The sequence below is a fragment of the Hyaena hyaena genome, unplaced genomic scaffold (genome assembly GCF_003009895.1).
Source record: "Hyaena hyaena isolate Hyena2069 unplaced genomic scaffold, ASM300989v1 scaffold_973, whole genome shotgun sequence".
In the NCBI taxonomy this organism is placed as follows: Eukaryota; Metazoa; Chordata; class Mammalia; order Carnivora; family Hyaenidae; genus Hyaena; species Hyaena hyaena.
Window position 1 is genome coordinate 599,665 of NW_024081601.1, and position 13,367 is coordinate 613,031.

General features: G+C 42.0%; 1 protein-coding gene across 1 annotated transcript in view; it reads right to left on the reverse strand.

Annotated features, from left to right (window-relative positions):
• Positions 1–5,795, reverse strand: part of ST8SIA4 (ST8 alpha-N-acetyl-neuraminide alpha-2,8-sialyltransferase 4) — a 96,577-nt gene extending 90,782 nt beyond the window's left edge. Inside the window, 3 exon segments of the mRNA XM_039221244.1 lie at positions 5,368–5,558; positions 5,560–5,646; positions 5,648–5,795. Coding sequence (XP_039077175.1) covers positions 5,368–5,558; positions 5,560–5,646; positions 5,648–5,767 — 398 coding nt within the window. The 5' untranslated portion in view covers positions 5,768–5,795.
• Positions 5,796–13,367: the final 7,572 nt, after the last annotated feature.

The window sequence follows — 13,367 nt, forward strand, 5'->3', positions numbered from 1 at the left end:
GATCTGCCAGTTCATGGGATCAAGCCCCACGCTGGGCTCTGTGTTTATGGTGTGGAGCCTTCTTGGGATTCTCTTTCTCTGCCCCACTACTCTCTGTCTCTCTCAAAATAAATAAATATACTTAAAAATTTTTTTTAAAAAAGATACTAGGAAACATAGGGTGCAATTTACTACTCAATGGCCCAGGAGTCAATTTTTATGTTACATGTTTAATGATAATAACTATATATGAATAAGAAAATGGATATATACAGAAGTTAACCTTCACACTTTAGGAAATATACCTTCAAGAATATGGGCACAAACTTTAGGAAGTATACTTTCAAGAATATGGGCACGAACTCTCACCATTTCTAAGGGTAGGTATTTTTTCCTTCACCTCATTAACTGGCTTCTTAATATGATATTTTTCTAACCAGAGATAGCTATAATTATAACAAATATTTTTGCCACCAATAAGCCTTCATAGAAGAAGTAAAAAATATATATGGGTTGACATTTTAAAATATCTGTGGAAGACTGATTGTTTCATTGACATGTAGCTAAAGGTGCATTTTGCATGGCAAAATAATTGATGTGATGTACTTAGTTGTACAGAAGCTTTTCAGAACAGGTAGGATTTTTAAAAAACTAATTTAAAAGTTTAAACCTGTTTTACTAATGAAATACAACCACATTACTGTATTCTTTGAATAGTTTTCATTGAACTGGTGATAAGCAAAAATTGAGCTTTATTCCTGGAAAGAACTTTAAATGAAAATAGCTACAACTAGTACCACTTCTTCAAGTTGATGGAATTTCTGTGTACGAAGGCTAGGCTTAGTGCAATCTGAGGCTGGGGAGCAAATTTCTTTGTACAAAGTTAAATGGGTCCCAAAGGATGTTTCACTTGTGACCTTGGTAGTATTCTGTCTTAAAAAAAGGCTTTTCCTTCAATGCAGGGCATGAAGGATGTGGCCACCCCCTACTAGCTTTTCATTCCAGATCAAACATGATTATTAAACAGCTCACTGAAAATATCTCTTGCATAGGGCCATGGACAGGAAGATTCAATGTATACTTCTAAAGAGAAAATCACAGAACACATCAAGGAAGTAATGCAGCATAAAGCAACAGACAGTATAAAGTATTTTTGCTTATACTGAGCTAAGAAAAGCCTACTTACATGATCATCTATGTGACAGTAGTAACAAAAACTGATCATTAATTATGTTACCAGTTTTTACAAATATTTTTCTCTTCAAAATATGAGTTGCCAGGCATCACTACAATTTATTCTATTAACTGCAGTATATGACAAATGTGATTAATTTTTTGTTTCTTGAGATTAGGTCCCAAAAGCCCTTCATTCTACCCTACTGAAAAGTCCTCATAACTTGGCTTTGGAGTAAATGTGCTCCCTGAGGAAATATTAATTTCCTCCTTAATATAAAATTATAAAATTCATTCAAGAGAAACAAACTTGCACAAAATCAAGCCTGAATACAAAGAGCAGGCAATTTTGTGTTTTCATTCCCTACGGGTCAAACAACTAAAAATAAAGATGAGATGTACTACCTTACCCTACTGCTTAAGGTTTTTGTAGAATTCCAAATAAAACAGGTAAAGTGTAGATTCTGGGTTTCCTAATTTATGAGTGTATTGTGCCCTAGAACCAACTGGAACCAACTTTGCTGACAATGGAAATATTCTATGAATGCTTAACTGCACTGTCAATGTTATCATGTTTCAGAATTACTATGGATGGGAGATCATTTAGTGAGACAATCTAAAGTACACAGTCCAAAAGGAAATCTCTAGATGATAAGAAAATTAAGTTAGTCTCATTTGTGGTCAGCCAGGAGCACAGTATGTGGCAATTTTAAAAAGTCACAAGCAAAACAAATATTTGTATTATATTGAAATTTATGCCACATTTTCAAATACATCTTATTAAATGAGCACACCCACATATTTTTATCTGTAGGATCCTTAAGTTAACACATTTCCAATTATACCTCCAAATCAAGGAAAGGCAGTGAAATCGTCGGCCAATTGTGAAGCAAGTGCCATTTTTCCCATTAAAAAGAAAGGTCAGTCAAGAATAAACCACTTTAGGTGCGCCTGGGTGGCTCAGTCGGTTAAGCGTCCGACTTGGGCTCAGGTCATGATCTCACAGCTCCTTGATTTGAGCCCCGCATCGGGCTCTGTGCTGACAGCCAGCTCAGAGCCTGGAGCCTGTTTCAAAGTCTGTATCTCCCTCTCTCTCTGACCCTCCCCTGTTCACGCGCGCTCTCTCTTCAGAAATAAATAATTTAAAACGTTAAAAAAAATTTAAGAATAAACCACTTCATAGCCCCATGCCTTTGGAGTTAAACTTGAATAACTAGTCATCATACCAAGCAATTAATATGTTTGCATGAAAGGTTAAATTTCCAATAATTACTTGATCTATTCTCAAGTACTTTCTTATAAAAACAGTGCTTCTAGTATTCCTCTGGAGATATGAGCACTTGGATGGTAGACAAGAAAGTTGTGCTGGTGTTCTCTTTCCTTCTGCATGGATGGACTGTTCAATGCTATAGGTAAGAACAATGCTGCGCTGACCCCAGATGGAACCTCCAGTTAAGAGAGAGGTATGTGTAATAAGGAAACGGCCTGCCTATTGCAAAAGGTAGCAGGGAAATTAAATATTAGGGTGATGGGTTTTTTTTAATGTTTTGGTAGAGAAGAGGGGTTCCCTAAGGTACAACGACTAAGGAAGGCCCTTAATTGAACATACTGCCCACCCTCAGGTCACGCAGTGTCTCCCCAAGGTTAGAGACTGCCTGTTAACCTCACTTTCGAGCATCAGTCCGGGTTCTGGGGCCAAATCTCCATTCCAGTTTGCTCCTCTCAAAACTAGCTCCTATAAGTGGCTTGGGTTAGAAATAGAGTCACAGAGATTATTAGGTACATTTGGTGAGTCAACTCATCCACTAGAAGCACTGTTTCGAAGTCAAAACGAAATGATGAGCTAGTGTCACAAGCTTTTCCACCGAAAATTCATCTTGAGGGAGAAGGGCGAGAGCGCTCAGCGGGACTGGCTGCCCCCGCCTTCCCCCGGCAGCACCCACTCCAGGGCGTCGGGGCGGAGCGGGCGCCGGCCGCGGCCCGGGCGCTGCAGGGCACGCGTGCAAACGCGGCGCGGGCGGCCGCCTCTCAGCCCTGCCCCCGCACCGCCGTAAGTGCGGGGTTTAATTAAGGAGGAGAAGCCCAGCTGCCGACTGAGCCGTAAAAGTGATTTTTTTTTTTTTTTTTTTAAATTTAGAGAGGGGACCTGATTGTTGCATTGAAGGCTCTCTCCGGTCTCCCCACGCATTCCGGCGCCCTCTCCGCCAGCTCTCGCGGAGGAGGGGGAGCCAGTGCGTACCTCGCTTCCTGTTTGATTAACTCACGCGCTCGCCTCACGCTTTCTCGGTGCCGCGGGGCAGCGACCGCAGCTCCGCCCCAAGAAGGGGGCCGGCGAAGCCAGGCGTGCCGGCCCCAACGCCGCGCCCCGACCTGCGCCCCCTGCCCCTCGTCTGCGCCCTGCGCGGTGCCCACCGGCCGGCGGCGCCCACTAAAGGGCCCAGGAGGAATGCTGCCCGGGAAATGTGGAGTGTCCCAGGTCGGTCGTTCCCCTCGGAGGGACTCGGGGTGCGCTCCCCCGTTCCGGCGGCGGCTTAGGGGGCCCCGGAGAGGGCGCCAGGGCAGCCCGGGGCGCCCCTTCTCACCTCACGCGTCTTCCCAGTCCTGCTCGTCAGCGAGCGGAGGGCCCGGACCCTCCGAGTCCTGGCGAGGCTGGGCGGCTTTGTCTGGGCTCCACGCGTGTGTTTGGAGCCCACCAGCCCGGGAGGGAACAAAGAGCCTCGACCCCCACCCCCCACCCCCAGCCTCCGCCCCGCCGCCTCTCCCCCGCGCGCCGCTTTATCACCTTCCCCAAGACCCCTTTGTCTGCCTGGGAAGCGCAGGTCGGCCTGAGATGCCCACGTCCCCGCCCAAAGTCCTGCTTTCCTGACAATTGAGCTAGGCGGCGTTTTCAACCCACCCACTCCATGTGTAAACGACCTCATAGAGTTCGGCTTTGCTTTTCCTCCCCAGAATATACCTTTTATAGATTTGTGAGACATCAACAACCATCCAGCCCATCAGCTTTTTCCTTCCCTTCTAGTCCCTTTCGACTGAACTTCTGCTCTCTTAGTTTACTATCAAACAGAAAATTCTTTCTGTAAGTATAAGCCTGCGTCTTGCTCACTTAAATACTCACTACTTAGGGAGGAGCAAGAATATTAAATGGGGTGCATGAAGTTTGTGTATGTGCGCGCGTGCACGTTTTAGCCGTCCTTACGCGCACACACACACACGCAAAGACTCTATCTTCGTTTTAATAAACGTCAGGGAACATAAGAATCAGGCTGGCATCTCTGCCAGCGTGGAGTTTCCGAGAGCGGACGCCTCCGGATAAGGGAGGATTTCCGAAGCAGGACTTTGAATAGAGTTGACAACCAGGTTCACATCCTCAGAAAACGCTTCCAAGATATGTAAGCAACACAAAGTTGCAGCCACCTCCTGGGTAAACTTCAAAGAAACAGAAGCCATGGGAAAGGAGGAAGGAAGTGTGATATTTAGAGAACTTACTGGAGTGGGGGAAGCTTCTGAACCCATTTAGACAAACTAAAGAAATAGCAGAAACACCGTCTGTGCGAATCTACAGTACCCAGTTGCTAAAACTGTAACCGTGACGCCCATGCGTTTTACCCACAGAAGAGCAAATAGGGAAGAATTATTGGTTGTACTGGAGTTTCTAACTCAAACAATACACAGACCTACCCAACACCAAAGAAGAGTAAAGAAACAGTGGAGACACATTTCCTGCTTTCTGAGCTTTAACTTCAGTCTTTGAGGAAGCCAGCTCTCTAGTATCTCCTTAGAGTGATGGGCAGAGAGAGAAGGAAGGACAACCACATGGGAAATAAAGACACCTCTCCTGAGTTCTGCCCAGACATGAAAATGACAAGGGCACACGTTCTTTGTTGACACTTCTGCAGTGACTTCTCCTTGGGCGTGCGAACCCTGGCGCGAACACAACTGTCACCACCACCACACAGGGCAAGTTGAACTCACACTGAGAACACGCCTACGAGAAGCACACACACCTCAACAACAGCCTTTGTTATTTCATTCATGAGGCTAAACGCACAAAAGCTCATATCAACACACATACTCTCCCAACCCTCACTCTACCGTCTGTATTCACATTTCATTTATGGCTTGACTTTTTTTTTTCTTTTTTTTCTTTCTTCCTTTTCCTTTTTTTTTTTTTTTTTACTTTTTGTGTTCTATCCTGAAATGAAGCTTTGCATTTACCCGATGAGTTGCGTCTCCTGGTGCTCCTCAGTTCTTGCTATTTCTTTTGTCTTATAAAAGATCAGGAGCAGACTTATTGTGCAGATCGTCCACCTCTTCCTAATGGAGCGCATCTTGGGTGCCTGGGAAAGTCCTGGTTGCCCCAGCTCCCTCACCTTCTCTTGGTATAAAGGCTCCGTTTTGGGGAGATACAGTCGCGGGGGGAAATCTGTAAAATTCGAGGAGAGTGTGGAGCCGGGATCTCGGGGGCAGGTCGCCAGGGTCCTCCGCGGCCGAGCTCCCGCAGGTCCAGGAGCGCTGCCCGGCGCTCTCCCTCCTGGTTCGCGCCAGCCCTGCCCCGGCCGCTCCGCGCCGCCTCCCTGGGGCTCAGGTTTCTTCTCAGACGAGACACCTTGTGCATTGGAGGTGGCGGCCGCTTCTGCAGCTGGGCTCGGGGGCGTCGCTGGCCCTTCCCTTTTGCTAGCAGGGAAATGATGAGCAAAACCAGCCAATCACCAGACCGAGGGGGCGGAGGCTGCGGTTGCCTCGCGTTGCAGTCGGCTGCTTGGAGAGGAACGTCGCCGGCGCTGCCTGCACAGTGCCAGGAGAGGAAGCTCACAAGCTCACAGCCGTGTACACACACACACACACACACACACACACGCACGCGCGCGCGCGCGCGCACGCAGGCCAGCAACAGCAGTCGCACAACCCGGGAAGAACATAGCGCGCCAGAATGAAGTCAGGTCGCCCTCCTGGGAAACCTACGTATCAGCTCTTTGGACAAGCGCGGAGATAGTCTGTCCTTATCAGCGTGGAGAGGACACCTCAGCCGAGGACATATTAGAGACGCATCTTGCTTGAGGGATGCTTCGTATAAATGCAGGGCAGGGGGAGTGGGTTGCGAGGGGGTAGCTTCTTCCAAACGCCTTTGCTAAACATACACACGCGGACGCGCATACACACGCCCTCCAAACAAGAGTGAATCAAGGAAGGAGGAGGAGGACGTTTTGTATTCGGTGCACAGCTCGATCTGGAAAGTACCCATACACACACGAACCAATTAGCCGATCGCCCACTCAGGGAGGGTGACCACCCCAATTTAGAATCTTGCAGGAAACAAGAGATGACAGAGGTGTCATTAGGCGCTTTATGGATATTTATGTGACGCTTTTTCATTGCCATTTGGAAACTCCTCACGCAGGAGTCAAGGAAACTCCAATCCGCCTTAAACTTCACTGCGGAGAAACAGAATTTTGAGAAAAGCAGCCACCAAGGACATCCTTTAAATGCAAGTACACCCAGACATAGGAGAAAGAAGGGGAAAAGGTAGGAAGACAGGAAGAAAGGAAAGAAGGAAGGGCACGCTCTTCCTCAAAAATCTCAGTGATGTGTGTTTTACCTCTAATTTTCACCCTCTCCTCCCTTCTACTGTTTTCCTTACTCCCGTTGTGTTGTTTCGCAGGGGTACTTTGGAGTCCTGCTTAACCATGAGTCTGAGTACTTCCTTCTCTGTTCCTCGGTCTCGCCCTCACCAGGAGAGAAGCTTGCTGTTCTAGTTGTGCACACTCCTTGGCTTGGTTCTACCTCAGGGCTAGTGGGGTGGGTGGGGAGGCACCCCTAGTGTGAGATCTTGCCTGGAAGCCGGGATTTACCCCATCTGTAAGAGAAGGTTCCAGGTTCTCTGCTTTCTCCCCTCCCTGCCCCCCAGCAGCCTCTCTCAATCGAATCACTTGTTCCTTAGTGTTGTGCAGTGGTTCCAACTGTCGTCCGCTCTTGGGCCCTGGGGCTTGTACCTCCCCAAGCCCGGAAATGGTGAGGCCCACCAGCAGTCCTGGGGGTGGGGGAGGGGGAGAGCTGAGCATGAAGGGGAGTTCTGACTTACTATTCCCCCAGCAGCTTAAAATAACAACTGTAACAACCAGCACCTTTGCTTAAAATCCTGAGGTCCCTGCCAATGTTTTCCATTCTTCGCCCAAGGTTTAAGAAGTTAAGAGCTTCTCAGTTCTCAAGCCTCGTATTCACAGCAGAGTGAGCTAGAGGGTTGGGTCTAAAATGCTCAAAAGAGCAAGTAATTATGAGCCTTTATTGACACTACAAGTGGCCCGCTGGGAGCCTTTGGGGTTTATTGATGTCTAGGCAAATCCCACCAGCATCTCTATCACACTGACTTCTCAACTAGCAGAAACTGCAAGAATAAAACAGCTTCTTAGTTAAGTTAAAAGGGAACTGGGGCAGAGAGGGGGGTGGGCAATGCATGGTTAGGAATCTTTAGGTTTTAATTAATTAAATTCTTTAGGTTAACATTTGGTTTGTAAACAGTAAGCACGTATGTTTTGGACTCAAAATATTCACCAATGGGAATGGAGTAATATACATTACTTAATTAAATTCACCCAACATATTTTTGATCAATTAATATGGTCCATGCAGTCGGTGAGCACATGGGGACACAGATGAATAAAATATAGCCTCTAAGAAGGAGGGAGTTCACTCAGAGGAGGTCAGATTGTAAAATAATTAAGTTGGCATGTGACACCATGGACTAATAGCAGCATTTTAAGTAAGTATCTCCTATCAGGTTAAGCTGCAGGAGAGCAGCCAGATGGATGGAGTGTTTATGTTGTTGGGAGCAAGGAAAGTGAGCTTCCTGGAAGAGGGCACACATAACCGGGGGTTTGCAAGGCTGTGGGGCAAGCCAGGCAGAGGGAGGGGACAACATTACAAACAGAGGCAAGATGAGGTGCACATCAGAGAGGAATAAAACGCCGGTACTTTGGGGAATTTTGAAGTAGTTCAGTACTGTTAGAACACAGAGTGGGAAAGGAGAATAGTGACATAAGTTTTTAGTGTGATCCTAGTATTCTATAGCTTCACAATGTCAAACTGTCTTCTCTCATGGGGAAGTTGCAACAAAAAAATCTTCAAGAGAAAAGTGGGTTTAATTTATGTATTAAGCTTCAAGTTAAATTAGGGGAAACTGTTAATTTGGCGCAAACAAAACAAAATAAACTCACCACCAACAAAACAAAACCACACAAAGAACTAGTTAAAAAAAAAAAGGGACTCTTCAGTTGTATAAATGCTGCTGTTTCTGTATTCATTAAGCATAACACCTTTTATATTGAGGTGAGCACTTCTGAAGACTGATAATGGTTTTGGTGAGACTCAAGAGATTCCTCTTTCCCATAGTTGAACAATTTTGAGTTTAGAGTGTAATTTTAGTGTCATTTGTTTAATATGATAGATTCATGAAATATGCATCCATAACAATTTGCCAAGTTAAAAAAAACACATAGGCCAACACTTAGGCCAAACTGAGGATAGTCTGATTCTTCTCAATATGCATTTAGCTACAAGAACCATAAACACAAATATTGAGTAAGAAGTCTTATCCACGTAAGAGTCTTTTGGACTCAGCTTCTTCCAATAGAATGCCCCTTTAGATGATCCTCAGAAATTAAAGATGTTTCTAAATATCCATTCTGTCTTTGGACTGTAAGTTCTTCAATAAAGAGAACACATTTGTCTTTATTCAGCACAATTATGCAATTACACAGCACCTGATGAATAAATAATACAAGTAATGGCAGCTGGTTTTAAAATGCTACTTTATCCTTTAACTTAATGTAAATCATATTTTAATTGCTGGCTGTTCCCTCTACTTCAGCTAGATAGACATGGGTAGACACTTGCAGTATCATAGTATAATGGCCTATGGCATTTTTTAAATCAGCTATTTTTAGAGTAGTTTTAGGGTTACAGCAATATTGAGCAGAAAGTACACAAATGTCTCATATCCCCTCACCTCCAAATATACACAGCCTCCCCCACTATCAACATCCCACACCAGAGCAGGACATTAGTTCATCAGTGAAACTACATGGACATATCATTGCCATCCACATTCCATAGGTTACATTAGAGTTCACTCTTGATATTGTACATTCTATGGGCTTTTACAGATGTATAATGACCTGGATCCACCATTATAGTATTATATAGTTTTCCTGCCCTAAAGTTCCTCTGTGCCCCAGCTATTCAAGCCTGCTCCCCCAACCCAAGGCAACCACAGATTTTTACGGTGTCCATAGTTTTGCCTTTTCTAGAAGTCATATTGTGGGAATTATACAGAATGGAGTCCTTTCATATTGGTTTCATTCACTTAATAATATTCTTTAAGGATTCCTCCATATTTTTTTCATGGTTTGAAAGAGTTTTTTTTTTTTTTTTTTTTTTAACTAAATTCCATTGTCTGCATATATCATAGTTTATATGCCTGCTGAAGGACATCTTGGTTACTTCCAAGTTTGGGCACTAATGTATAAAGTTGCTGTACACATCCATGTGCAGCTTGGGTAAATAGCAAGGAGTACAGTTGATGGTAAGATAGATGGTAAAACTATGTTTTGCTTTATAAGAAACTAGTTACTGATGAATTCTCTTCCAAGAGACTGTACTATTTTCTATCCCACCAGCAAGGAATGAGACTTTGTGTTGCTCAACATCTTCATCAGCATTTAGTATTTTCAGTTTATTTTTGGATTTGGGGCATCCTAATAGGTGTGTAGTGGTATCTCATTGTTATTTTAATTTGTATTTTCCTGATGAGGTATGGCGTGGAACATCTTTTCATATATCCACTTGCCATCTGTATATCTTCTTTGGTGAGATGTCTGTTCATATATTTTGTCCATTTTAAAATTGGTTTATTCTTCCTGCTGAATTTAAGAGTTCTTTGTATATTTTGGATAAATGTCCTTTATCATGTATTTTTCTTGCAAATATTTTCTTCCACATGATAGCTTGTCTTCTCATTAGCTCAATTTTGTCTTTCATAGAGAAGAAATTTTATTTTTTTAAATTTTTTTAAAATGTTTTATTTATTTCTAGGAAAGAGAGAGAGAGAGAGAGACAGCGTGAGCAGGGGAGGGTCAGAGAGAGAGGGAATCACAGACTGAAACAGGCTCCAGGCTCTGAGCTGGCAGTCAGCACAGAGCCCGACGTGGGGCTCAAACCCACGAACCTCGAGATCATGACCTAAGCGAAAGTCGGACGCTTAACCAACCAAGCCACCCAGGAGCCCCGAGAAGAAATTTTAAATTTTTATTAAGTCCAGTTTATTGATTATTTCCTCCATTAATCTAAAAAGTCATCATCAAACTCAAGGTCATCTAGATTTTATCATGTTTTATCCTGTGGGAGTTTTATAAGTTTACCATTTCATTTTAGGTTTTTTTTACTATTAACTTCTGAGTTCATTTTTGTGAAGAGTATAGAGTATATATGTCTAGTTTTTTCTTTTTTTTTTTTTTTTGTATGTGGATGTCTAGTTGTTTCAGCACCCTTTGCTGAAAAGATAATCCTTTCTGCATTGTGATACCTTTGTCAAAGTTCAGTTGACTATACTTGCATGTGTCTATTTCTGAGCACTTTATCTGTTCCACTTTATCTGTTCCACTGATCTATTAGTCTGTTCTTTCACCAATATCACATTGTCTTGATTATTGTAGCTATATATTAAGTCTTGAAGTCTCATAATGTCAATCCTCTGTCTTTGTTGTCCTGTAATACGGTGAGTCTTTTCTCCAAATAAATTTTAGAATCACTTTGTCAATATCCTCAAACTAACTTCCTAGAATTTTGATTGGAATTGCATTGAATCTGGAGAGCAAGTTGGGAAGATTTGACATCTTGACAATATTGAGTCTTCCTTCTGTGAACATGGATTATCTCTTCATTTATTTAGTTCTTCCTTGGTTCATTTCTTTTTTCACTCTTTGATTCAGAATTCGACATACTTCTGCACATAGATCTTGTACATATCTAGTTAGATTTATACCTATTTTGATTTTCTGAATGTTAATGTGAATGTTTTTTTTTCATCGCAAATTCCAATTATTTCTTGCCACTAGTACCTATAACATTTTAATAATAGTAATATTGGTGCATTAGTCAATAATCTCCAGTGAAACAGAACCAATAACGTATGTCTATACAGAGAGAAAGAGATTATTTTAAGGACTTGATCATGTGATGATGGAGGCTGCCAATTGTCAAATCTACAGAGTAAGCTGGTAGTCTTGAGTCTTGGGAAGAAGAAAGAGTTGATGCTGCGGCTAAAGTTTGAGGACATCTGAAGGCAGACATCCCTTTTGCTTGGGGAAGCTCAGCCTGTTTTTTTCTTAAAGCCTTCAGCTTATTGAATGAAGACCACCCATTTTATGGAGGATAATCTGCTTTACTTATACTGATTTAAAACACTTTCATTCATGGTAACATGAAAGATCTAGACTAGTTTTTGACCAAAAAACTAGTACCACGGGTACATGGGTACCATGGCCTAATCAGCTTGGTACATAAAATCATCACAGATGGGGCGGTTGAAGTTCTTGTTAATGACCTTAAAATATACTGTTAATAATTCACATAGAGCCTTTTACCTATAAATCAGTGATCGGGAAAAGCAAGAAGCATACTAATGAGAAAATTCAGCTTTTCACCACTAGATAACTCAATCTCTTTTATTTGGGGGGGGAGGATCTAGTTTTAAAAAATTTTTATTCTAAAATTATTTTGCCTATGTAAATCTCCATAAAAGCTTCATAGATTTTTTTTCTATATCCGCCTTCTGTTACTTTTGTTTTCATCTTTAATAACCAAATATAATAAGCTTACAACAGAAGGGTGACCTTGACTTTAAATGCAAGATACAATTATGAATCTAATATAATTTCTAGAACAGGATAAATCCCATCATAACCATTCTCAATTCTTCCCCATTATCTAACCCATGGTATTTATATTATCCTTTGCATTTAGTAATTGATCTCTAAATGTGTATGTCCTTAGAAGATACAATTCTTAAGTACTGTTATTCAAATATTCTTTAATTTGTAATATTCATTTGGAATATTCTATAAGACATCTTTTAGCTGCTACTAGTCAAATATACCCCAATTTGGAATGGATATATCACTTGCTCACAAACTACATTTTAAGAGTTTATAGACTCTTGGTGCGTCTGGGTGGCTTAGTCGGTTAAGCGTCCGACTTTCGCTTAGGTCATGATCTCGCGGTTTGTGGATTCGAGCCCTGCGTCGGGCTCTGTGCTGACTGCCAGCTCAGAGCCTGGAGCCTGTTTTGGAGTCTGTGTCTCCCTCTCTCTCTGACCCTCCCCTGCTCACGCTGTCTCTCTCTCTCTCTCCTAGAAATAAATAAAAATATTTAAAAAAAAAAAGTTTATAGACTCTTAACTCCTTTAGTTATATAATCCTAAATTTTGCTACATTTTTGTACTGCACAGAGCCACGGAATGTTACAATAAACAGATACTATCCTATACGTTTTGGGAAATCCTTGTCGATTTACGCTATAACCTAGCAATAATGTGTTCTTTCAGTGGTGATGGGAGGAACGGAATGGTAAGAAAAGAGTAACTATCAGGCTAAATACTACCCAAACTGCTTTCCTGTTGAATAGTGATCACTTACTAGATAATTTGCTATTTTGCTATTTAGAGAGTTTGTTGTTTAGGGTTGTAATTTCTTTAATTTTTGTGAACTTTCTAATCTCTTGTATTTGATTTAGATAGAATTTCTTTCTCCTCTCTTACTACCTTTCTTTTCTCATATTTCCCAATACAATTACCCACTTAGTTTCTTCTTTAATGTATCTCACCTTCCTTTTATATACTTTTCAATTCACCATAATAAAAGCGAAAGAGAAAAAGCAGTATAAATTGTTCAAGATTAAAACATTATGTGTATGTGTGTGTGTGTATATATACACCTGTATATATACACACACATATACAATATATGTACACACACCCACAATATATATATACAAATACATACATATCTCTGTAATTGCTTTCATAGTTATAATAGTATACGGTATTTCTGGAAAATATTGTTTCAATGTACATAATTATATGGAATAATCCTATGTAAATTGAATTTTGTGACGCAGTCATTTTAAATGATTCCTTAATGTTTATTATTTGAAGATTCTAGCAA